At 50.6% G+C, this 26,418-nt stretch overlaps 1 protein-coding gene across 3 annotated transcripts in view; it reads left to right on the forward strand.

Annotated features, from left to right (window-relative positions):
- Window positions 1–12,698: 12,698 nt before the first annotated feature.
- MN1 (MN1 proto-oncogene, transcriptional regulator) overlaps window positions 12,699–26,418 on the forward strand; it is a 114,634-nt gene continuing 100,914 nt past the window's right edge. For 2 of the 3 annotated variants that reach the window (XM_064466759.1, XM_064466762.1), the window contains exon 1: window positions 12,699–16,575. In XM_064466759.1, the coding sequence (XP_064322829.1) occupies window positions 13,137–16,575 (3,439 nt within the window). In that variant the 5' untranslated portion in view covers window positions 12,699–13,136. The remainder of the gene's footprint in view (window positions 16,576–26,418) is intronic. The other variant, XM_064466760.1, reaches the window with a different exon arrangement.

Raw genomic sequence — 26,418 nt, forward strand, 5'->3', positions numbered from 1 at the left:
CTTATACACACAATTTACATTTCAGTGGTGGTCCCATGCAGTAAATATCTCCCTCCCCAGCCCCTGTTATCAAGTACTAACGGATTACAGCTGGAATAGGGGGTTAGAAGAAAATCAGAGATCCATCCCTGATCACCATAAACCCATCAGCAAAACCTTTTCCTCATATGTCTGATAATTCGCCAGCTTCTTTGAAAAGGATGCCAACATTAATTAGGGTGGAATGATTGCTTGTGCTTTAAAATAAATACAGATATACCTGAGGAAGTAAAAGAAAAGCCAGAGTCCCAGCTGAAGTGCGTCAGGTACAGCAGCACACAGCGGTGGATCGCTCCCAGGAGCTTTTGCAGCATGTATTCGTTTTGTCACTGCGTTTCAATACACCCTTTCTTTTTAAAATTTGATTCCCGAAACTTTATACCAGTAAATAGTCTTTCATTTGAAGCTCTTGGTAGCAGAATCAATATTTACTATATTTTTTGCAATTTGTACTATTCTGTTTATGTAAAAAATATTATTGCTGTTGCTCCATGTGAGGTAGGAATGAACACGATACAGTCCCTGGGTTTCCAGCAACTGAAAGAAGTAAGATTTGAAGGTAAACATTAGACAATCTCCTAATATGACTGCTGAGACGGTCATATATGACAGATACTTTTGAGTGCCTCAGGATTCAGTATATTTCATACAAATAAACAAGCATTATCTATTTTTTCGGAATTTCCATTGGCATTAACATTCTTTTCTGAAAGAGTAAGCTTGCTTTTTTTTTTTTTAAGAAGAAACTGGTAAAATTGGGTATATGCTGATACAGAATTATGAAAACAAGGGGGAGGGGGGTGTAACACCACTCAGTGAAGTTATTTGCCATTTTTCTGACTTGCCTTCATGTGTTTTTAGCTAAGTTACAGTTATGAATACAGCATCTGACGTTAGTTTTTTTCTTGTAACTATCAGAAGTCAGAGCATGCAGAAATCAGGCTGTTCCAATTTTGAGACTGCATCATAAACTTTTAGCACAACAGAAAGAAATATAAATAGTATTCAGTCAATTAGAGCATCTTCTTATCTCAAAAGTGTTTAAACAGTAACTAGGAAATACTAGCTCGCTGCACATAATACATTTCTAATTGCTAGAAAACATTTTAAAACCCTTTCAGATGTAGGTTTTAGGAACAAGTATCTCGTGGGGACAGACTCCAGCATTTCCAAATAGTCAGGGCTGACAAAATGAAATATGGGCTGTAACTCTGCAACTTCTGCTAGATGAGGAAAAATAACTGAGCGTTCGTTACGCAGCCTTCAAATTCAAATAAAGCTGTATCTACAGCGCCTTTTGCTCTATTATGCAGTATTTGTGTTGGGCAATTAGCTAGAGCAGACATTTATTTTCACTTTCCATTAATATGTAGCTAATGATGTCTCCCAAAGTTAACATTAGCTTTAGCAAATGATGATGCCTTGCGGAAGTCCGAGGCATCCTGTTCCTTTTTACAGGATTCCTACGCCAGTGCCGACATCCTGGGGCTGTCTTTGCTTGAAGAGAGTCAGGTGAATAAAGGACCATCCCGTTTTCAGCTGCGCGGTAGCAAAGAGCCGTCAGGCACATTTGGATGTTTCGATGGTTTTGAAGTGCCGGTGGCCACACAGACTAACAACCCCATCTCAACCAAGCCATCATTTTCTCAGTTGAAAGAGGGGACGATAATTTTGGCAGCTTATGAAGATTTTACAGCCACAGTGAGTGCTTCAGGCGGTGGCCAAGGGGTCCAGCCCTGCTCGGAGCAGGACCAGCTTCGAAGCGGGATCAGGTCATCCAGCACCGCGTCCCACCATGGACGAAGGATGTCTCCCCGAGGCCGGGGATCCTGCAGCCCCACCAGGCACTGCCCCCGGCTGACAGCCCTCCTGGGGAGGACCCTGCCCTTCTGCCTGCCGGGATCTCCAGTGCCTGCCAGCACCGCCGGCAAGAGCCTGGCTCTGTCTGTGCAGCCTCCCAGCAGGTACCGGGGTGTCTAGCAAGATGCACCACTTAGTTATGGGTACTCACGTGGCCGGGGGAGCGGGGAAGAACCTATTGATTCGGTGGTTGGCATCAAATGATCTATGGAGAGTCTATGGGTAACTCCGTGGCATATCTTTGTTTCTTCTGATGTAGAAATCGGTCATTTTCTATATGCTCACATTTTGTACCAATAACATTTTGCCCAAGGGTCTTTTTTCTTAGGAACTATACTAGAATCACTTGAAAGACTTTTTACATTTTTACATTTTTATTTCAACAAATTTTTACAATAAAACATAGCGGTAGTGTTTGCTACCCTTTTGTTGACCACTGCAAAAATTTCAGCGGCTGCTATCAGTGTTTTTATATTAACCTGCAAAGAAATTTAATATTTTTTTTAAAAAGATTCTCAAAAATTTAGAGTTGTTCTGAGATCCTGCACAAAGGACTTGGTCCCAACCAACATGGCAGCTGGAGAAAACGAATGGCTTTCTGCAAAGACAGCTCAGGCCTAGTGCTGCTGGGCGAGCGAAGGCTCTCAGAGACGCTCCTGTCCCGCTGCCCCTCTGCCCATTCTCCACCCCCTGCCCCGGGGGCTGCCTGTCCCCAGGCAGGGCTTACGGGTCCCTACCGTGAAACCGAGGGCGCTCAGATGCCATGAGAAGTCACTCTCTATGCCTCTGTCATTAATTAATCTTTCTATGAGTTTCCTTTGGGAATGCTGTTTCTCACATGGGCCACGGAGCGGGGGGATAAAGGAACCAACCAAAAATGAGTGTGTGAGCCTGGATGGTGCCATGGTTTTGCAGCAAAGTCTGAAACTTGGGGGTGTAACTGTGATTTTTTTATTTACTGCATGCAATTCAATAGAGTCTTCTCTATTGAATTCTGTCTCAATAGAGACATCACAATAATATTTCTGTTGTAGTTTTGTAACTCTTTTTATGAAAGACTTTCTACTTCAATTTATATGGAAAATGAATTTTAATCAACAGCAACTAATTGTCAAGACCATAGTATTGCCCTGCAAGGTTTGACTCAGCCTTATTCACACTTAGGCTGGAAATGAACAATTTTAAAGGAACTTGCCAAAGTAAGGAACGCGTCCCTGTACGTGAGGAAAAGAGCATGTCCATAAGCTCTGAGGAGAGTTGGAAGTGAAACAGAGATTATCCAGACGACAATGGCCGCCGTGTCTGCCACTGGGGCATTTGGCCACTGGGCATGTTTTATCCACTGTTTTATCCTCTTAGTAGCCTCCTCTCCTCCTTGTTACCCGCTGTGGGCAGAATTCAATGTGCAAACCATACCAAGAACAAAGTTCTGGCACTTGTAATAATTTAAAAGAACAATATGTCAAAGCCAGCTTTTGGAGGCATATTTTCAATGACTCCCACCTGAGGCATTGCCTACATGAGGACAAGCTGGACCCTTAATTTGACTTGAGTGAAGTTCTGATAGTTCAAGTATATACAGGATCCTCTATCACTTACGCTGCATCTGTTTGAATAGTCGGTGATGGTCCTGATGTTCCTCCCCTTTCCTCCACAGAGATGCACTTGAAGTGGTTATTTTAATGTCTACACCCCACCCCCACCCCCAGGCAATAGAGACAAGAATGATTTGCTGGTGGAAGGGTATGTATTTTACATTTTGCTTTGCAATGCACTCTGCTGACAGAATCTGGAAGTAATTCTGCTGTTGCCCTATGCCTGATTTTCTGGTACTTGTTCTTCTACTTGTTTTGATACTTGTTCTTGTACTTATTCCGCTTTGTTGCTCTTTCCCCCCATTTTCCCTACACATGCTGTATTTTTTTCAGAACGCAAATCTCAGCATGCACCTGCACAGTCCTAGATGTACTAGTGTTACCCTTTGGGTCAGACATCTGCCTTCCATGGTTCACGGCAGCTGTGGATTTCTCATTGCTATAAGCACAGTAAACTCAAATTTAATTTTAAAACTTTATTTCCTCAGGTTGGAGACATGTTTCTTTCTAGAACCCCATCTACCTTGTTTCTTTAATTTTTATCTCTAAAATTATATGGCTTTCTGTTTTAGAATTGCGTATCCAAGACTTGAACATTAATTTCAAGGTATTTGTTGAATTTGAACTTTGCAGTGCTTCTCCAGTCCCAGTTAAAATCTTGATACACTAATTTTAAAAAATCTTAATTTTAAAAGCTTGTTTTTAGCACTCTCTAGAACAATGCTTAATGTTGTTGCTTCTTTTGCAACAGGCTCTCTGTCTCCCTTGTTTCTTACAGCCACGGGAATGCGGGCCAAGGTAAATTAAGGGAATGTGATTATAAGGACTTCTAAAAGATCCAGTAGTCACCAGCTAAATTGTATCATATAAAGAACCGAGTTACACCAACAAGTGAAGTCCCTGAAAAAGCCTGGAAGCAAAATGGCTGTAATTAAAACCTGAAAGCAACGACTTCATAAAGAAGTAAACGAAGAGGCGGGCTCTTTCTAAATGATGATCTAAAAAGTGTTCTGGGTTGTGGGACCTAATTTCAAATGTATTCATTAAATAATATTTGAATCATTTAACAGTTTGAACTCTACTGCACTGCTAATATCTTCAGGGGGTTTTATTTTTGCAGTAACAAAGGAGCCTTTGTTCCTGCTCTATGCTTGGGCTGTGCCTTGGATATTAGTTGGAAACCCGATAGCCTGACATCGCTAGAAGTCTGTGAGTACAATGTGAGTCGTCTGCAACCGGGATTAAATCAGGCCTTTTGTACGAGATGCTGAGGGGCCATGTGATCTGGGAGAAGCGATGGTTCTGGATGGCAGGAGATTTTTAACCCCTTGTGCCTGTGGCGGGGAGCTGGGGGGGCGCGTTGCTCCTGCGAGCCTTTGCAGGGGAGGTGGTGGCCAGCGCTGCGCAGGGGTAGCCAGGGCTGCTGGTGCACCAGGCGCTGGTGTGTGCGAGTAGTTCCTGCTGGAAAAGCAAATAATGCCTTACGCGGAGTGGATGAAATCCAGCCCCATGCGGAGGCCCGGGTGGAGCTGGGATCCCTGGCCAGGGGTGGACGGGCACCTCCCCGCAGCACTGGATCCCCTCTGCTCCGCTCCCAGCCCTGCCCAGCCTGCTGGGGCTGGCTGCCGGGGGCCAGCGCTGCTGCCGCGCCTGCTGCTGGACCAAGCGCTCGCTGCCTTTTGGGACAGCTTGTCACCAGTTCGTGTAGGCAGAGGACTTTTTTTTAAACTGGACAAATCAGGACTATAAGCCAAGGTTCACCAATGGCTCAGAAATGTGCGTTGTTCTGTAAAACCTTGTAACGCGATAAATAATAAATACAGGCGTATCTTTATTTGCCCGGTGGCTTTGAATTCGGGGCACCACGTTCTCAAGAGTTCCTCTTGCCCACAGGACACACAGCTTGCTCTTCAGCCGCGACTGGGAGGCTGGGAGCCTTACACAGGGAGTACCAGGAGCAAAAGCGTTGCCAAAGACCCCGAGGGTTGGCAGCGGGAACATACTGGCAGCGTTCAGCGAGCATTAGGTGACAGTGAAAAGTGGGGGATGCTCAGCTGCGCAGCGCCGAGGGATGTTCTCCAGGAGAGGCCAATGTGGTCCATGCTGGGTGAGTGCCTGTGAAACAGCGACATCTAAAACGGCATCCAGCAGCCCCCGCTGCTCCCCCAGCGCAGTCCGGCTCTGCCTGGGCAGAAAGACGCTGTCTTGCGAGTGACAGAAGGGAAGAACTTGCAAAGGCAGCGTCATGGGATTTCAGGATGTAAAAAGGAAGCACTAAGGTGAACACTCTTGTGAAGCTAATGTTTAGGGAAAATTAAGTCATCAGGACTTTACAAAATAGCCCCTGGTTCTCTCCTTTCACAATAGTTCAATTTATAAGATGATGAAAAATGAATTAACTTTAGTGGTTTGCTGGCATCACCCACAGTGAGCTAGACTTTCCAGATTCTCCAAGATCGTTCCCACTCCACCAAGCTTACATAAATTCCCACCTGGTTCAAGTTTAAGAAAACAACAGAACAAAGTCAATCATACAAACTCCATCATAAAATACCAAGGAGAGTTAAATACCGATTATGCGTAGAGAGAGGTACTATTTTTTATTTATGTTTCACTGAGTTATTTTAGGAAATATAAAACTTTTGCTATTCCTGCAGCCAAACTAATTCTTTTGTGCTGTATATATGATCTAATTTCTTTTCCCTCCCCACCCCACCACCCCGCCCCAATCAAACGTGCAGCCCTACGGCGTGTGTTTTAGAGATGGGAACTTGAAGAGAAGAAAAAAGCCCAAGAGGGATACTGTAGTACAATTATCACAGACAGGAAAATTTTCTTTAGCATTTCCTAGGATTTTTACTAATCTCAATGTTGTATTACTTTAGCACTCTCCTGTTTTTAGCGATCTAAATTAGAAAAAATCTAAATGTGTTCAACACGGACACCTAAGGGCCCCATATGCTGTAAAGGTTTTCACCTCACCAACATAAATGGGACTCAATATACTTAACTAATGCAGAAAAACTTTTTGCAGCAATGGAAAAACATACTAATAGTGTGAAAATATCATGATCCATTCTGAGGTACCTGAAAAACCAAACAGGAAAAAAAACACAAATTAAGGTTGCAGAGGTGTAAAGAAACTAAACCAGCCAACCGACCTTGCCGAGGAAACAAACAGGAAAATCCTTGTGAAGGGCTGAGTTCTGAAATCGCTGCCGATCTCTGCGGGAAACGACTGGAACAGTTTTAGTCCCTTAACTCTTATTATTCAGTTATGCATTTTTTAAAATGGGAAGCAGTCAAGTGTCTGAAGGAATTTGGTTCAAACTTCCACAAAACAACACAACTAAGCATGAAATATTTACATCGGTAAGGCGAACTTTTCAGAACTGATTGCAAATCAGGTTTTACAGATGAAATTGTCTTTAATCTCAATTACAAAATAGTCACCTCCAGGCATGCAAGTGGGGGAGGACAAGAAGCGACAGAGGAGGTCGGATCCCCAGACAGCTTTGCATGCCAGCTTTCAGCACGATCCCCAGTGCCGCCTGTCCGGGAGGCCCGCAGCGTGATCGTCCCCGGAGCAACCCCCCGGGAGCCCCCCGTGTGAGGCAGCCCTTCGCCTGCACCTGGTCAGGCCGCTGTGGGCACAGCCCATGCCGCTCGGGACCCAGGGATCTGCGCTCTTGCCAGAAAAAAGCGCTTCTGTACCCAAACCTCCTTCCTGTTCTTGGGAGTTAACAGGTGCACACAAATAAACATCATCTCCTCTGGAGGAATACCGTCCCTCGTGATCCTGCCCTGCATTCGCTGCCCTGTCAAGCTCATCTAATGATTTTATGTATTTGCCTTCTGAGTCGGTCCAGTCACCATGTTCGCTATCATTTTGGGAGGGAGGAGATGCAATAGTTTCCCGAACTGTTCCAGGCAGAAATGCTGAAAACCTTCCCGATAATGTCAGCCACCAGACTTAGAGACTTGTCCTTCAAAATATTCAAATTCTTTTCATTAAATATCTCTGCTAGGAGCAGAAATCACTGCCAAGAAAAACCTATCAGCTTTTTTGCAAAGTAACTGTCGGGAGTCCGTGCTCTAAAGACAGGACTCATCACTTTGGCTGGTACGCGACGTGTAGCGGCAACCAAATGCTTTTTCGTATTGTTCCAGATGGCTGCACTACCAAACACTGTAGAGGTTATTTAGTAGCTAAAATTTATATACCTGAAGCCTGACATATTAATGAAATGGCATTTTTACAGAGCTGGGGGTATGAACACCACAGAAAAGTGAGATGTGGTTTTGCCTGATGGAAGGGTTTAAAAGGCTCCTTGCTAATGGCTAGCTGGGCTAAAGTTTTTCTAGCATATGGGCTTGTTTTGTACAGTTTATGTGGTGGTTTCTTCGTTAGATTCTCAGTGGTAATGAGCCCACACAGTTGATTGCTGCAGGGAGAAAAAAATCATTCTGAATAGGTTTGCTGAATAATTATGAACTGAGCTGAACTCTTACATTTGCTTACTAATTGTATGGTTCGTGATGTTTTATGTATGATGCATTCATTTTGTTAAAAAGGAATTTTTTTTTTTTTTTGCTGAGCAGCAACTTTTCTCAGTGCAAGTTAAACTGGCGCAGTGGAGAGAGCTGAATTCAAGTCTGATGAATTGATGTTGTTTTAATTATTTTTTTTTAAAACATCAGCCCCACCATTTGGTTTTCAGAGCTTGCAATATGAAACCCAAAATTGTGCTATTGTCTTGAGAGTCGAAATAAATTAATCCCCTCAATTTTGGATTTGGCAGGAGCAATTACTATTGTTAATTTAGAAAATAATCCCCTGCAGCTAACAACTATTTAAATAATGCCTTTCCCTGCTTCCCCCAAGATGACCAAAACCCAAAGACTGAAAGTAAAAATATGTTTTGTAAAATATACTTTCCACTACTTGGTACAATTTGAGAGAAGCTTCCTCCTACTTGCCAGGGCGACGGGGACCCTTTGTGACCGGCGTGCTCCCAGCTGCTGGTCGCGGTCCAGTGGCACCCTCGCGCTAGCGCACCCCAGCACCGCACCCGAAGGCCGGGAGGTGCGCGGCAGGTTGGCAGCCCGGGGGCGTGTTTAGCCCAGAGCAGGTTCCAAGTTAGAAACCAGGGTTGAGCCGCCTCCCGACGTTTAACAAATAGCGAATGTTTATACCACGAGCCTGTAGAACACTGCAGCTAGTATAGGACCTTACCATTTCAATCAGCTCGCTGTTTTTACTGTCAAAATATTTAGGCTGATATTACTTCCACATTTGCCATCGGCCAGTTACACGCTACTCCTGAGCCGCAGCTGGATCCGTGCAGCGCTGCTGGCCAGTTACCGTGCTGAAACTTTCAGTCTTATAATTTGCTCCTGGAAGACAGTGATGCCTAGGCCAGCCGTGGAGGAGCAGAAAAGCCTTCTGGTGAAGCAGGCTGGGGAAGGAGCGAGCGGTTAGCTAACGCTTGCAGCATACAGCAGCAAGCCTCGCCGCTGGCCCTGGCAGCGATACCTGCCACTCTCGCTGGTGGGCACAGACCAGGAAGGAGGGGAGAGGAGGATTAATGCTTGCCCAGCAGCATTTGAGATAGTCAGCCCATGGACCAAGGAAGTCTCCGTCCCTCTAACTATATTCTTCCTCACAGCATCATTCTGCTCTTCCAGAGAGACAGTGCTTGCTCCACTTGAAGAACAAACGGATTCTGAATCTTCCAGGAAATGCAAGGTGAGTCTTCTAAATCAGTAAAATTCTGTCTTTTCTGAAGCATTTGGTCTCTTCCATGGAAGCCAACGTTACAGACGGTATCTGTGAGAGGCATGACCCCCTGCTTTAGAAAAGAGCTGCAATTTCAGAGTCCTGAGGTGTTTTTTACAGCAGCAGAAGTAATTCTTCACAGCAGAAATCCAGCCTCCTTAGAGCAGTAACTAACTTTCTTCCACATGACTTTTGATACAGCTTTCATTGTATCCACGGTGCAGAGAGAACCGACCATTTCCCCAGAGACGTACCTGTATATAAACACAACAATAAAGCTGTGATAAAAAGGGTCAACTACAAATGAAACCCACTGTGATTAAAACAGTAAGTAATTATCTCCCATAATAATCCCAACAGATCTATTGCCCAACTGGCATGTGGTGTCTTACACGGAAAGTATCTTTTTATACTATCCTAGAGCAGCCGCACCAACAGAAAATGGACTGTAGCTGAGGTGAAAGTGGAGTTACTTCCCCGAGGTGGATGCTGCACTTGCTGATCTGTCCCAGCGAGGCTGATCACGTTCCTTGCCCCCGTTAAAGACTTACCAGCCACAGAGCCTCAGCCCTATTGTCCGACTCTGAACAGGCAGGACTGGCATTAAAAATGCCAATATTGTTTTGGTTTACAATGCTTTTACTTGTTCTGTTGCACTTACTGTTTTGATAGGCGCTCTTAAAATTAATCCAGCTTTTTTCCTTTTCTTCTTTTTAAATAATCCAGTTTTTAAATTGGATGTTATTTTCCGCAGAAAAATACTGGATAATAAATGAATGCTAGTTTACGCAATGAATCCTTACCACTTCAAGGTGAAATGAAGAGCAGAGCGCATGCCACACCTGTACGCGGGGACAAGCCAGGGTAGCACCTCTCCGTGCAGTACCTTCATGCCCCTGCAGGCTTGCCCTTGGCAGCCACGACCTGGCACTCAGCAGACCTACTGCTCTTGGGAGCAAAAGCCAAAGCATGTTAATGCTGCTCCTGCGAGGTACAAGCTTCAAAAAATTCTGTGATGTGACAGAGAAATTGCTCCCACACTAATATGGATAGTCAGGTGTCCCCAACAAAACCGTCCTCCTCTTCCCGGGTTCAGGAACTGGTGTAATATCTACCATGCGCTTTGTGTCCAGCGCACGCCCGCCTTGCTGCCGCAGAGCCCTTACGCTGGGGCCAGTGTGGGGCACGGATACACCATGCTTCCTGCGCTGCGAGCAGCCCCTCGGCTGACCCCAGCTCGAGCAGAGGGAGGCATGAGGCACTGCGGGTGCAAGCCAGGCGTGCGTCTCAGAGCATAGTGCAACAAGGAGGCTCGTGTGCTTCAGGAACCTGCTTCTCTGATGGGATGTGGTCTGGCTCCCATGAAAGTCAAAAGAAGTTGACTGAGTGCGGAAAAAGCAGTGCTGGGGGTGCTGGGACAGGCTGTGGACGGGTGAACCATCAGGATTTCCCTCTCCAGCAAGCCTGCAGTGGCTCTGGAGTGAGTGGGGCTGACCCCTGAGCCCCAAGCAGGGACCCCTCGAGGACCCAGCTTATGGGAGGCGTTAACCGTGTTAATCACCATCCTGCCCAGATGTGCGCAGCCCCGAAGGGAAGGCGCTTGCCCCGGGCCTGGAGCCGTCCTGCGCCCGCTGAGGCAGCACAAGGAGCGGAAAGGGGGCCCTGAGGGGGCTGTCCCGAGGCCCGGCTCGGGGAGCTCCTGCCCGGCTGCCTGGCGGTGGGGCTGACCCGGCAGCGCGGGCTGCCCCAGAGCCGCCCCGGCAAAGGGCGGTGAACGGGCGGTGCCCGGGGCGGGGGGCTGCCTGGACGCGGCAGGACGAACCGAGGAGGGTCACCGCGGAGAGCAGCTGCGGCGCCGCGCGGGCGGCGCCGGTGCCCCGGGACGGCAACGAGCAGCCGGTCCCGGCGCCTCCGCGGAGCCCGTCGTCCCCACCGGTCTCGTCCTCGTCCTTCCGCGGCGGGGGCCAGGCGCGGCCCTCGGCCCGCCCCGCCGGGCCCGGCTGCCCGCCGTCGGGGCGGCCCGGGGGCACGGCCCGGCCGCCTGCCTGTCCGGCCCGGGAGTGCGGCTGAGCCGGGCCGAGCCGCGCTGAGCCGGGCCGGGCTGAGCCAGGCCGAGCCGGGCCGGGGCGGGCGCCAGGGGGCGCTGTGCCCGTTCGGAAGAGTCGGCTCCGACGGCGCGCACGCAGGCGCAGAGGGAGCGCGGCGGCGGCGGCGGGGAGCCCCGGGGAGCTGCGCGGCCCGGGGCCGTCCCTGCCCCGCAGCCTCCGCCGGCTGCGGAGCCGCGGCGCAGCGGGGCGGGCAGCCGTCGGTCCGGGCCGCTGCCGTTCTGCGGGGACACGGGCGCAGGAGCCGGCGGGTCCTCCTCCCGCCGTGGCCGCGGTTCCCGTAGCGAACGAGACTTTCCTTTTATCCCTTTGTGCCGCTGTCGGGCCGCGCGTACTTCATTTTCTGCCCTGGTGCCAGCCCCGCACCCCGGGCCTTGCGCCCCCCCTTGTCACTTTGCTAAGTAATAATTTCCATGTCCAATTCCATTTCTTCTCTAGTTCTGAAATCTCCGAGCCATCAGCAAGGAGGATAGTTCACATGAAAACTAATTACACAAAATCAATATTTAATCACAGCGCAGCATCCTGATCCTGCAGAAAAAAAATCCCTTTAAAACTCTCCTGCCATATACAAATACTCCTCGACCGCTTATTTATAGATCTCATTTTTTTTTTGGTGGGAGTAATTTTCGGTTTTATTTTTTTAAACTATCGACATGCGCGAGCCGGGAACACCTGAACCGCCTTATCCTGCCGCCTGGTTTTAACCCCTCCGGACCTGATGGATGTTTTCCCCTCCGGGGAGGCCGGGCTCTGACATCCCCGCTCCCGCCCGGGCGCAAGCGGGGCGCTGGGCCGCCCGCCTCCCCTGCGCGGCTCCGGCTGCCGGTCCGGGCGGCCCCGACGGGGCGCGCCGCGCCGCTCGGACAGCGGCTCGGGGTTCGCGGGCGCTACCGGGGCCGTCGGGAGCCTTCTCCCGGCCCGCGACTGCCGGGCGGGTTCCGCCCGGGCGGGCAGGACGGGGTGGCCAGGAGCGGGGGAGTGGCCGTGGCCGTGCCCACCGGGCGGCGCGGGGCCCGGGTCCCGCCGGTGGGTTCCAGCCCCGGTGCCCCCCCGCCCCGCCCGCTCCGTGACACCCGCAGCCGGCACCTCTGGGCTCCGTGCGGCTCCCCGGCCGCCCGGCGCTGCGTGCGGCGCGGGGGGCGAGCCGCGCCGCGCTGAGCCTCGCCTCGCTAAGCCGGGCCGGGGCGCGGGGCGGGCGGGGCGCGGGGCCGGGCGGCGCGGCGGAGCCACCTTAACGGCGAGCCCCGCCCCGGGCCGCGCGGCGCTCATTGGCGCAGCCCCGATGGCTGAAATTCATCGCTGAAATGCAAAACTTGTTGCTGCTCCGCCAGCGCCGGGTGAGAGCGAGGGAGCGCGCAGGGGAGCGCGGCGCAGCCCTCCCAGCGCCCGCACGCAGCGCCGGCCCCGCCGCCCGCCCCGGCCCCGCCACCGCCACCGCCGCCGCCGCCGCCGGAGCCCTGCGAGCCGCGGGCAGCGCACGGCGGGCCGGCGATGCGGCGCTCGGCTCCCGGGCGCCGGAGCCTATGAGCGGCGGCGCGCCGCCCCGTCGGCTCTCGGGCAGCGCAGCGCGGCCGGCGCCGGGCGGCAGCGAGCGGCGAGCCGCCGGGGTGAGAGCGGGCGGGCGGCCGGTGCCAGCGGCGCGGCGGCGCGGCAGGATGTGAGCGGGGCGGCCGAGCGGCGGCCGGCGCGGCGCGGAGCGGGACGGCGGAACGGCGCGGAGCGGAGCGGCCATGCCCTTCTGAGGAGCCGCGCAGGATGTTCGGGCTGGAGCAGTTCGAGCCGCAGAGCAGCAGCCGGAGCGGCGGGCAGGCGGAGCGGGGCTTCGGCCAGCCCGGACTGAGCATGAGCGCGCACTTCAAGGCGCCGGCCTTCCCCGGCGGCGGCCCGGCGGCGGCGGCGGTGGACCCGGCCCTGGGCGCGCTGGGCGAGCCGCCCCTCCTGGGCATGAACATGAGCCTGGCCGGGGACGCCTACGGCTTCCCGGGCCGCGGCCCCGCCGAGCTGCACGGCGGCGGCATGCAGCCGCCGGTGCACGGCTTCTTCGGCGGGCAGCAGCCGCACGGCGGCCACGGCGGCGCCCACCACCCCCACCAGCACCCCCCGCACTTCGGCGGCAACTTCGGGCCCGACCCCGGCGCCTCCTGCGTGCACGGCGGCCGGCTCCTGGGCTACAGCGGCGCGCTGGGCGGGCAGACGGCGTTCGCCGACGGCTACGAGCACATGGCCGAGAGCCAGGGCGGCGAGGGCTTCGGGCAGCAGCGTCCCGGGAACCTGCCCGACTTCCAGCACCACAGCGCCGGCGCCTCCAGCCACGCCGTGCCGGCGCCCTGCCTGCCCCTCGACCAGTCCCCCAACCGCGCCGCCTCTTTCCACGGGCTGCCGGCGGCCGGCTCCTCCGAGCCCCACGGCCTGGAGCAGCGGCGGCTCCCCGCGCAGGGCGGCGTGGACTCGCTGGAATACAATTACCCCGGCGACGGCCCCGCCGGCCACTTCGAGCTGCCCGTCTTCTCCCCGTCGGAGCCCGAGGGGCAGCTGCCGCACTACGGCGGCGGGCGGCAGGTGACGGCGGGCGGCAGCTTCGCGGGGGCGCCCGCCCTGCCCCGGGCGCCGGGCATGGCCGTGGCCAAGGCGCACCCGCCGCAGCAGCACGGCGTCTTCTTCGAGCGCTTCGGGGGGGCGCGGAAGATGTCCACCAGCCTGGAGCCGGGGGCCAGCGCCAGGCATCCGCTGATGCAGCAGCAGCAGCCGCCACCACCGCAGCCGCCGCAGCAGCCGCCGGGCTTGCTGGCCAGACAGAACTCCTGCCCGCCAGCCATCCCTAGGCAACAGCAAACAGAAGCCAACGCTCCCAACCCCAACCTGCAGGACAATGGGCCCATAATGCAGAACCAGCATGCACAGTTTGAATACCCTATTCACAGACTGGAGAACAGGAATATGCATCCCTACACCGACCCCGTGTTTAATATGCAGCACCCTCCTCCGCAACAGCCACCAAATCAAAGACTGCAGCACTTCGATGCCCCCTACGTGAGCATCGCCAAGAGGCCGCGGTTCGACTTCCCCGGCAACCCCGGCGTCGAGCGCTGCGCCTCCTGGGGCAGCGGCATGCACGGCCCCGCCATGGAGAGCCACCTCTCCCCGACGGCCTACCCTGGCCTGCCGGGCGAGTTCACCCCACCGGCACCCGAGGCCTTTGGGGGCCCGCTGCCGCACGGCGGCCCTGAGCACCCGGCGCTGGCGCAGCGCCAGAATGCGGCCCTGGTGATGAAGCAGATGGCCTCACGCAGCCAGCAGCGCCTGCGGCCGCCCAGCCTGCAGCAGCTGGGGCACCATGGCGAGGTGGGCCCGCCCGGCGGCCTGCCCCCGCCCGCCTTCGAGCGGGAGGCGGGCAGCGGCGGCCGCAGCTTTGACCCGCCAGCGCCGCACCTGGCCCCCGACAGCGCCTGGTTCGCGGGGCCGCCGCCGCCCGGGGAGCTGCTGCCACGGCGCATGGCGGCACCAGGGCTGCCGGCCGAGGCGGCCCCCCACGAGCTGGGCCTGCAGCCGGGCAGCGCCGCTGTGCTCTTCCGGCCGGGTGCCGGCGGGCTGGGGCTGCAGGAGCCGATGCGGATGGCGGGTGAGGGGCCGGCGCAGGCCCTGCCCTCGCCTGGCGTCCACCCGCCCTTTGCGCCCGCCATGGGTGGCCTCTCGCAGCTGCAGTCCCCGGGCGGTGGTGTGGCGCTGCCCAGCGCCCCCGCCGAGCGCCGTGGCCCTGCCGACTTTGCTGCCCAGCCTGGCTTCCCCTTCGCGCCAGCAGCACGGCAGCCGGCGGCCCACGGGGCCGCACCCACCCTCAGCGCCTCACCGGGTGCCTACCCGCCGCCCCCACCTGAATTCCCCCCGCCGCCGCCGCCGCGGCCCGCTGCCAGCAAGCTGGGCGCCCTCTCGCTGGGCTCCTTTAGCAAGCCGGCCAGCAAGGACAACGTCTTTGGGCAGAGCTGCCTGGCCGCCCTCTCCACCGCGTGCCAGAACATGATCGCCAGCCTCGGCGCCCCCAACCTCAACGTCACCTTCAACAAGAAGAGCCCGGCTGAGGCCAAGCGCAAGCTCAGCCAGGCTGAGCCCGACCCGCCGCCGCCTGCTGCCCCGGACTACTTTCCAGCAGGGCCGCCGGCGGGTGGGGGTGGCACGGGCAAGGCGGCGGGCACCGCCCCGCTGCTGCCCGCCGAGAGTAGCCTCTCGCCCGGCTATGCGCTGGAGCCAGCGGCCGGTGGTGAGGGGAAGGCGGGCGGTGGGCGGGGGCGGGGCCGCCGGAAACGGGACAGCGGGCACGTCAGCCCCGGCACCTTCTTTGATAAGTTCTCGGCCGCGGAGGGCGGCGGGGCTGGTGTCAGCCCGGGGCAGCCGGCAGTGCCGGCGGCGGCGGGGGGCCCGCCGGGGGCTGCGGGCGCGGAACGCGGTGGGGGTACCCCCCATGACAAGCCCCTGACCTCGCCCTCCTGGGGCAAGGGTGGCGAGCTGCTGCTGGGGGAGCAGCCTGACCTGATGTCCTCCCTGGACAGCGGCATCCAGAGCGTGACCAAGTCTGATGGCAGCTCCCCGCACGTGGACTTTCCCGACGAGGTCAGCACCAGCTATGGCAATGAGGACGAGGTGTCCTCCAGCTCTGACAACGCCGCCTCCAAGCCCACCCGCAGCCCGCTGCTGGGCGGCTCGCCCAAGCTGCCCCGCGGGGAGCACGCACTTCTCAATGGACAGAAGCCCCTGGCCCTCGGCCTCCTCAGTACGTCTACCTCGACCCCCGACAGCTACGGGCTCAGCACCACGGCGGGCGCCCACCCCGGCACGCCGGGCATGGAGCAGGTGCGGACCCCCACGAGCACCTCGGCCCAGGACGAGATCCACCCCCTGGAGATCCTGCAGGCGCAGATCCAGCTCCAGCGGCAGCAGTTCAGCATCTCGGAAGACCAGCCTTTGGGGCTGAAGAGCAAGAAGGGGGAGTGCGCGGGGCAGAACGGGGACAGTGACCTGGGCAGCTGCTGCTCGGAGGGCGTCAAGGGCGCCATGAGCACCATCGACCTGGACTCCCTGATGGCGGAGCACAACTCCACCTGGTACCTGCCCGGCGAGAAGGCCCTGATGGAGGGGCAGGAGGAGGACAAGCCCATGGCGCCCTGGGAGAAGCCCAAGCCCACGAACCCCAGCAAAGAAGGTATTGGTTGTCCCGCGCGGGTGCCGGCCCTCGGCGGGGGACGGGTGGGCTGCTTGGAGAAGGGGAGGTGGCAGGGCTCCAACCCCGGGATGCTGGGTGCATGCTGGCTCCAGAGCCGCTCCTCCCCTGGCAGGGGCCGCAGTGGGTGCGGGCTGCGTTCCTGCACCGGGCTGGGGCTGCGGGATGCCCGGTGGCTCCACTGGGGCGGCCGGTGGCAGGGACAAAGCGCCTGCTGCCCGGCCGGCCCTGGGTGACAGCCGGCCCCGCGGTGGCCTCTGCCGCCAGCCCCATCCCCATTGTGCCTCCTGGGGAGTGGCTGCCGAGGGCTCCCGGGGGTGCTGAGCTGTGCTGCCGGGCCTGGGGGGCTGCTGGAGGGGGGGGCCTGCAGGCATGGGGTGCTGAGGAGGGGACTCCGTGCAGAGCCCTCTGGGCATGGGGTGCCAAAGAGGCGGCTGCCGGAGAGCCCTGTGCTGGCTGAGCCTTCCAGCCATTTCCCCCAAACTGTTACAGAGATCTTCCTTAAACCATGAAAACACAGATTTGTTAGTGGTGCCGTCGCTTTGATTCCAGGTATTTCCCTGCTCGCATTAAGAGCCTACTAGCAGGGCGATACTGAACTGAAAGGCTCTTAATGTTTGGTTTGTTTTTTTTTCTTTAATAGAAAGGCAATTTAAAATAAGGCTCTGGGTCTGCTGATGTAAAACTTGCTTAGTTGACAGATGTTTAATTTCGACATTAGTTGTCATTTTGATCCTTCCCTGTGTCCAGAGGGCATCATAATTCCCCACGCTCAGGAAAAAAATATTTTAATGGAAAGCCCTCTATTATAAAAGCTGTTTAAGGTAAAGATGATTATAGATTCAATTGGTTTCTATTTTATCTTATCAAAGCCATGTTTTCCAAGCCGCCCGACTGTGTGTGAATATTACAATAGATGCACGTGCGTGTACCTGCTGTATGAATGCGCGCAGGCAATTTTTTTCATGTGCTATAAGTACACGTGCGTAATTTACACAATATAAACTCATTATTCATGCCTAGGAAAGTTGATGTTTTGGTACTGCTAGTGTAGTTCAAAATTGTTTTTGTTACATCTGGTTGTACAGACTGACTTTTTACAGTCCTCCGCGTTTAGTAATTTTGCTAAGAAAGGTGTGGGGAAATCAAAAGGGAACTGGTTTGAAAACTGGGCAATTTCCTACCCCCAGTTCTGGTTGGCTTTCCAGCTTTGGCTTTCTGAAGCGTGAATCCTAGCCCCCACGGTTTGTCTCTTTGTTCATGTTTAATGCCCAGCGCAGGAGACTCTCATTTCAAGCGGGAGTGTTTAGCATGCACGGCAGACTCTAGGAAGCCCATCAGCATTCTCCATGCTTCACCCAGGCAAGGACATAAATTGGTTTGTTTGGGGCCCTTCTTTTCCATTTTTAAATGGAGTTGCACACAGCATCCTTCCTGGCCCCTTCTCTTTTATTGTTTCTTGTACACAACATCTAGATCTGACTGGATCAATAGCTAGTTAGCACAAATCACGGTTCCTGTCACTTCTACCTTGGCAGACTCGAACACATATATACATTCTCTCGCAGCACACACACGCACACATATGCACCCCCCTGTTATGTGTGCACACTCACACACACACACGCATACAGATATGCAGATCTGCACCCCGTCCTGGATTTAGAAATAGATTTTAAAAGTAACTTACTCCGCAGATCTTAGTTTAATGGATTAAAAAAAAATCCTGAGCAGTGATTTAATCCTGAACAGCGCATTTATTAAAAGTGTAATTTGGCTTAAAATTATGTATATTTTGTGTATATGTGTCATATGGAGCGATGCTTTCTTTAACATCCTTAACAGTACTCCTACGTTCACTTTGATCACCGCTGTTCTTAGTAACATCTAGTGAAATAAGTAATTGCTTTCTGGTCGCGATAACCACAGTGTTGCTGTTAAAACAGTTCACACTTGGAAGGAAAACCATTTAATCAGTGTTCCTATATAAGGATATGCTTCAGTATTTCAGAGGCTTAACATAAAATAGCAAACCAGTTTTACGACAATGCACAGAGGCACTCATTTTGTTTCACACTTTAGTCGAAGGATTTGAATGGACTCGTTCTTTGAAGGAGGAAATTCGAATAGACCAGTGGAGAATTTACTTTAACTGTTGTTAGAAGAGGTAAAGATACAGTAAGTGAGACAAAACTGGCTGTTCTCCTCAGTTAGTGGAAACAATTTAACTTTACTTTGCCATACCCCCGAGTGTTTGAAACTGCGTTTAAGAAAAGGCTTTATTTATCCAGTGGTGGAGATTTTAAACCTTTTTAGTCAGCTGGGATTTGCATCTGTGGTATTTGCTCCAGCAGTTCCCTGGTGTACGTGTGCAGGGTGAACGCACAGGCTTCAGACGACACTCCTCCAAATTTCGAGCAGTTCCTAGATGTGCTTAGTACTGCTCTGGGGGAGTGTTCACCATTTCGTAGTAATGTGGAATATTATTAAGAGTGAGATTAGTCCTTAGACCCAAGTTCCCTCACCAACACATCGGCATTGTTGGTGGGCTTCTTAATTACACCTGCCGCGATGGGAGGGAAAGTGTTCGGTGATTTATTCCTATTGTGGCACGGCCACAGTCTGCACCGGCTGCTCCGCCGGCTCTGGGCAGGGCGGAGGAAGGGATGGTGGGTGTCAGTGGGCACGTTCCCCCTCGGCTGAGCGCGGGGTTCGGTGTCCGCCTTCCCGCTGCTCTCCTCCCACAGCACGGAGCGAGCGTGCCAGGGAGTGGAGGCTCCAGCTTTGCCGAGGAGGGGCAGCTTTGGAACGGGCAGGCTCCCCGAAACGCAGCAGAATCGGGAACTGTTCAAACACTCTGTTAATGCCTGGGCTACTGGGGGAAACAACTTGTTTGAGCTGTTTCAATGGCTGGTCAGACTCCTTATAGTGCGTCTCTTTTTTTTCTCATAATAGCATTAAAATGATTTGCTAATATCTAACAATCTGCGTGAGCTGTGAATTTTAAAGGTAGATGGGAGCAGATAGCGTTATTTCAGACACCTGTGCTGTAGGTGCCCATGTAACACGAACACACCTACATCATTAGTGATAGCCTTCAGCGAGTTCTGTGCGTGTGTTCACATTTTATTTCTGAACTTAACATTTTTAATGCTGGCTGGACATCTGTCTTTGCTGAAATGTGATTTTCCGTAAGGAGCTTTCTCTGATACATCGTTCCTTGAACTAACATGTTTTATGTGAAGTGGCTGATAGTTTGTGTTTTTCCCCCAAAATGCTATCTAGAATTTCACGTTTTCCTCTGCCGTGCAGCTAGGGCTGGGAGTGATATACAGTAATACTGAGTCTAGAGAGGTCGTGTTGACTTCCAACACCGCAGCTCTAGCTAACAAAGAATAACCAGATCAAATTCACTTAAAAACCCGGGGCCAGTTTAATGGGGTTTTACGTTGCCTGGTTTGACTGAACCAGAACAATTTCCCCTTCAGCAAAATGTTGATTAGTATTCTCTAGAAACCCAGTAATTAAGTTCTGGTGGGCTTTTGTTTTTATTTTTTTAATTGATATTTTGAAGGTCCTGTACTGCAGGTGTCAGGTGAAGACATCAATACGTAACCTACAACCAGGCAGGTGTTGATTGGAAAGAATGAGAATATATTCAGTTGCTCCGTGGCCGTTGGGCTCGTCTGTCCAAGCTGATGGGCATGTGCAGTGCAGCACGGTTAGTTCTCATCTTTGAGTTTTTGTTAATATTGCATTGTAACACCGGGCTTATCATTTGAATGAGCCAGCAGGCCGAAACTCTTAACGAAGCAGTATGTAACGTTTGTAAGTTACTACCAAATACAAAGGTCAAATTTGGTCCAGATGTGGCTAGGAGCCTTTGTTTTCTTTCCTTTCCTAGTATGTTCTGCTGTGTGCTTTTATTTTAAATACTGCTGAATTCTTTTAGAAGCTTTACCAGGGGACTAGGTTTGTTTACTGAGACTGAGTTTGTCAGACCTCTCGTGAGGTATTTCAAACACTTAAATATCACTGAAAGCAATAGGTCATTTGGAACGGGTTTGTGCTGCAGTAAGGGTTGTTGGAAATGAGTTCACTGATGAAGCTCAGCGCACTTTGCAGCGATGGATCTGTGATGCCCGACGCTGCTTTGTTTGCTTCAAAGGGCTGTTTAAACTTACACAAGGAATTTTAACAGTTAGTGAAAAAATGCTATTACCTTTGCCAAGAAGTTATGTGATATACTCCACAGATATGAAATACACATCTTTAATAAATGATCTGGATTGGCATGCAGATTTATGAGGAAGGAATACTCCATTGCATACCATAGGAGAGAGTTCAGTGTGCGTTAGATTTGGATTTAATATGATCTTCTAAACTCTTCTGACCTGTTAAAAAAAAAAAATTTGAGACGTTGCCCCTGCTTGGCTTGGCTTCATATGAATGACAGTAATACTCCATTGTTTACTTCGATCGACTCTCATTTTTAATATTTTCTACTAGAAAATGGTCCTGTTTAGAAATGTTTTCCTTTGTTTCATAAACATTCTGCAGCAGTGTGTTAGTAGACCTTTATGGTAAATATTAGAGAAGGCAAAGGGGGAGAGTTTTCAATATTATTTGCTATTGCTGCTGTAGTGCACTAAGATATTTAATGCATAAAGTGTGTGAATTTATTGGCATTTCAGTAACTGCCGTAACCGCTCTGTTTGCCTTTACATCCATCTGTCTGTATTAACTTTGGTCTTTGGATTTACCTGTTCTGCTCATTTTAGTGGACAGTCTAACTGTATTTGAATTAATGCAGATCACAAATTTGGTTTGCATCATGATGCTTTCTTTCACCAAAATCTGTTATTGTATAGTGGCGCATTTAGTTGTGAGGTTGGTTTTAACTGGGTGGGTTTTGCACACACAGTGTGAGAGAGTGCGTGAGACGGGCTTTGGGGGATGTATTTCTTGAAATTGGTGTGTGAATGTGCTTCAGATCTTTACATATGATGTAAAAGGAAATGAATTAGACTTTATGAACTTGGATGAGAGCATAGATTTATTCTGTTCTGTGACGTATTACACCGTGTCTGATGTTAATTTTTAACGTGCAATACCTTTTTTGGTTTTTTACCAATGACCATATGGAATGCTGTGCCATAAATCTGCAAATAATTTTTTGCTAAAAAAGGTAATTAATCAGCAATACCTACAGATACAGTTTGTTGTTACTTGTATAGAGCAAAGGATAAGGCATTAAACAAAAGTCTAACCTAAAAGTATATAGGCTGCTTTTATTTGTAACAGCTGACTCCCAGCTTTTGCTGTGTTCTCTACCAGGGAGAGGGTTTGGTTCAGCAAAACATCTTTAGGTGGCCACGTAAAATTTTAGTACTCGACAAATTACTGTACATTTTTAGTCTGTGCTTTCTTGTGTAATTCTGTTAAATGCAAGTATGAGTAGAGTATTCACAGAAAGTGTAAAGCCAGCTCTAAAATGAATCTTCAGGTGGCCCGACACACTTTTTTAATGCTAAATTTACTGAAATATCATAAACAGTTTAACTATGTAATTCCTAGAGAATGTTGAGAATATCAAAAAAGACCAGTCAAATTGTGCTTAGTGGGATCCTTCCCTGTTTTGTCACTAGCGCACAATATATCATCTTTAACGTGTTTCGGGCTGGAGTGCTTCGTAAGCAGGCAGCTTATGGATACCGTGCGCCGGGTGCCGGATACCTGCCTGTCCCTCGCGGCCGCTGCTCCCGCCAGCAGGCAGCTTTCTGCCACACTCCCCTGGCTTCTCCATTGGGGAATCTACGCCCTTGAAATGAACAAAGTTCACGCCTGTAAATATGTGCTTGTAGTTTGCAGGCAATTTTTAACATTGACATGTTGGGGTTTTTTAAATACAGAATTATTCTTGTTTAATTTATTTGAGGGGTGTTTTTAAGAGAGAGAGCTTCCGTTAATGAGGTATATTTAGAACATGGCTTGCTTGTGCGCTTCCTCAGCATCAGTTCTTGGGTGAGGGACACAGGGCAGGGACCCTATGGAAATTAAACAGGTGAAGCTGTGGAATCTTCCAGGAAATTCAAGGTCTGCCCTGACTTCCCTGATCTTGGTTAGATTTCTCAACTTTTAAAATATAAGTCTCAATTTTTGCTATTCTGTAGATAGACCCAGATAGTCTAGCTTATGTAAAAACACTGATATTCTCTGTAGTTAGCTGCTTTTCCTTTGCAAAACACTTTTGTGCTGGTGCAGTTAAAACATTATTAATTATTAGTGACCTTTTTTAATGCAAAGATTTTTTTTAAAAAAATTTAAATATATTTTATGGATTATGTGCCAATGTTTCAAAGTTAAATACCTTTTAAATTTAAAGCTGAGAATTGAGCAGCTGGAGGTCTAATCCGTTAATTTTTACAAGCTGACTTTCTTAATACTTCAAAGAGAACATCTTAGATGATATAGCTTTTGCTACTCCCCTCCTCAGCACCCTTTCTTCTCATCTCCCCCCAACACCCTCACTTCTAAGTCGTCATGTTCTGCTCATCTCCTGGCAAATGACAAAAGCACATGGATGCGGGGAATGCATTTTCCTTAGTTGATGTAGTAAGTTCTAAGACTTGATAATCTAGAAATGTACTCTTAGTGTTGCACTTTTTATCCATATACTGATGCAAAAAATATTGTGATTACTGTTTTCCTAGTAGTCTTTTCGCCCATACTGAAGTTATTTTTTGTAACAGTACAAGTGTTATCATAAGAGCATTTGTGTTCAGCAGCCGTGTGGGCTTGTGCCCTTTCGAGACACCAGACTCAAACCTAGCACGCATCCCTTTCCCATAGGAACGGGTCTGATCCATGCTGGCCGTTTTTAAATAAAGTTTTTCCGAGTTTTGTCTTGCCCCTGTTAGACAATGACTGTTTTATCACGTCTTATGATTTCACTCCCCAAGATGCACATATGTATCAGTCATGAGAAGCTCCTGAGAATGAACTGTTTCTCGTCTGCATGCTTAACTTCTGCTGGGAGGCTTTAGTTGTGCAATTTATGTCTGTTTGTTTTCAATTTTAGGAAATCTATTTGTGTCTGTTTAGTATTTGAATGTAAAAATGCAGTGCATGACACTGCGCCGTCTAAATTTTTATTAGCTTTTAAGATTTGTCTAAAGAAGCTTTTTTTTTTGGTTTGGTAAGCGGAAATCTGGTTACGTTTAAGCGCTGCTTTGATAGTTGTTTTTTTTTTTTACATTAAAATAAATTCAGTTTATTTGAGTTTAAACACAAAAATGTGCGTGCGCTCTGAGGGCTTCGCTAGCTCTTTGCTGCGGTGCTGTGTTAGGGACGGCGCTGCAGCCTCGCCCTAATGGTCAGTTTGCCTGAACTTCTGGGTCTTTATCTTTTCCCTTTTTCCTTTCTCCTCTGTTTGCAGCATTAAAAAAAAAAACCGTGATGAGGAAACTGAATTGCTACCTTCTTTTCTTTTAACTCTCATACCTTCAGTTCTGACCACTGGGCCTTTAGGAATTGATACTCTTGATCACAGAAAAGCCTGTAATCAGTCAGTGGTTGGGAGACAACATTTTTTTTGTGGTAGAATGTAAGTTTTCAGAGTTAAGTCTGCATTTAATTAATTTTGTGAATTAGTATTCACAAAATATTAGACAGCATTTGTATTGCTAATAGAAAGATCATCCTGAGGCTGAGGAAGCACAGTTAATTGAAAAAGCAGCCGTTTGTAAAGTGAAGAAAATTTTAAAACATTTCATACCCTAATTAAGAATATACTCCTGATTTAAAACTGAGAATATTAATTTGCTGTGTGAAGCAAATACACTAAAAACCCCTGGAAACAGTCATATCCTTCCTTCCTTCTCTTAATCCTCTCCCAAAATGCAGTTTAAGAAAGGCATGACTTTTTTTTTTTTTTAAATGTAGCCTGAAACCATTTTCCTAGAAAGATGTAAATTGATCTATTAACATAGGAAATGAAAGCTGGATGGGGGTTATTACCTGGTCAGAATATTAGGATGTCTTTCCTAGAAAAATCTTCTAATTTTTTGGGGGGGGTGGCAGTGGGTATAATCTTCTTCTATAATGACATTTTAAAGCCTTTTGGTTGTGGGTAAGGGAAGTCACAGGAAGCAGGAGATGCTGTAGTTGAAGGGTATCTAAGAGACACAGATGCGAATGCATTGCAAGCAGGGCTGGGTCCCCGGGGACTGGGACTGGGCGTTCCCTCCCATCCACTGCTGGAGGTGATGCTCCGATTGTCTGTCGGGTGAAAACAGGCGGAGACGGAGCGTCTGCCTGAGTGTTCCCGTCTCCTGGCTAGATGGCACAGTCGGTCAAGTCATTACCATTGCACTTATGGATACTTGGGTTTATGTTTGATTTAGATCGCAGCGGAGTCCGTATTCAGGTCCTACTCTATTATTATTTTCATTATTTAAGACCATATTTATTGCACCACAGATTGACATGGGGCTTTAGAAACCTAGGACTGTTCCCACTGGTAAAGATTTACAGTCCAAATGAGATAAAACAGACGGCTTGCCCGTCCCCGGTAAACCATCCGCCGCGTGGCCGAGCGCCCGTGGTGCTGCCGGGGCTTTGGCAGAGGGTGCTGGTGGGGCACACGGTGGGGTCGCGCGCTGGTGGAGCCGGAGGGACCCCGGGGACGAGTCTGGGCGCTTGGGTGCCCATCGAAGGCTGGTGCGCCGGGACCGCACAGTGCCGGGATGGAGCGTGCGACTGGGGGTCTGGCTGCGGTGGTTGGGAAGTACATGTAGGCAGGTCATGGAAAGGGGGAAGGAAGAGCTGGGAGCATCTTGTCCCACTCGCTAATCTCATTTCTGTGTCGATTTCTTCTTCCTCCGGTGCGTTTGGTGGGGACAGTGCAGCCATACTGCCCGCCCCGCTGCAGTGTTTCTCCTCTCCTGGAAAAAAAACCCAAACAAACCAAAAAGCCCGGTCATGGCGCTCCCGATCCAGTGTGTGAGTGAATTTCTAAATTAATTTCTCAGTGTGAGCAACAGGAAAAGAAACCGAAATGATGTGGAAGTAGTTTGGTGTGAGGTGGTTTTTCACCTCCTCCAGATGCCTGAGGATGCTTCAGAGTGTCACCACAAGTGGGCTTCTCATCTCCTCCCCCACCAGGACCTGACCTCGAGGTTTGAGCTATCCCATACATCACAGCACTCTGGTATGGCTTAAACCTAGAGTGGTACTGATGTAATATTGCTAGAAACAGGGTATCCCTTAGACATGTATGGCAGTCAGATAACTTTTTGCATCTAGTGTTAGTGGTATATTTGATCTGACTCACTGGTTTTTTAAATTTTTATTAGTGCCAAAATATTAGGCTGAAAAGCTTTTTTTGCCTAGCGTGAAGAGTTGTCCAAATTTCAGCCCAAATACAGTTTTATAAGGATGAAAATGATAAATGTGCCTATTGTGTGTATTCTACAAAATAAAAAAAAGGATTTCCCCAGTAATCATAATAAAAATTACCACAATCTATGAGACAATAATTCTGAAACACTTTAAAAATAGTATTATCGTTCAAAGTGCGAAGCAGCTGGTATTTTATGATGGAACAGATTTTATTGTTGCTGGATATAGGGTCAAACACTTGCAAAACATTCTTGATTTAAACAAACCAAAAACACAAGTGCTTTTGTGAAGATAAAATCAGTATTTATTTTTTTTTTCTGGATGCTGTAGTTCCCTTCTCTACCTCTAAATATAGGCACATGCTGTTCTTTTTATGCTGGGAGAAACAGCTAGCATCCCAGCTCCCTGTGCTCTTTTCTACCA

The sequence above is a fragment of the Phalacrocorax carbo genome, chromosome 15, assembly GCF_963921805.1.
Source record: "Phalacrocorax carbo chromosome 15, bPhaCar2.1, whole genome shotgun sequence".
Lineage (NCBI taxonomy): Eukaryota > Metazoa > Chordata > Aves > Suliformes > Phalacrocoracidae > Phalacrocorax > Phalacrocorax carbo.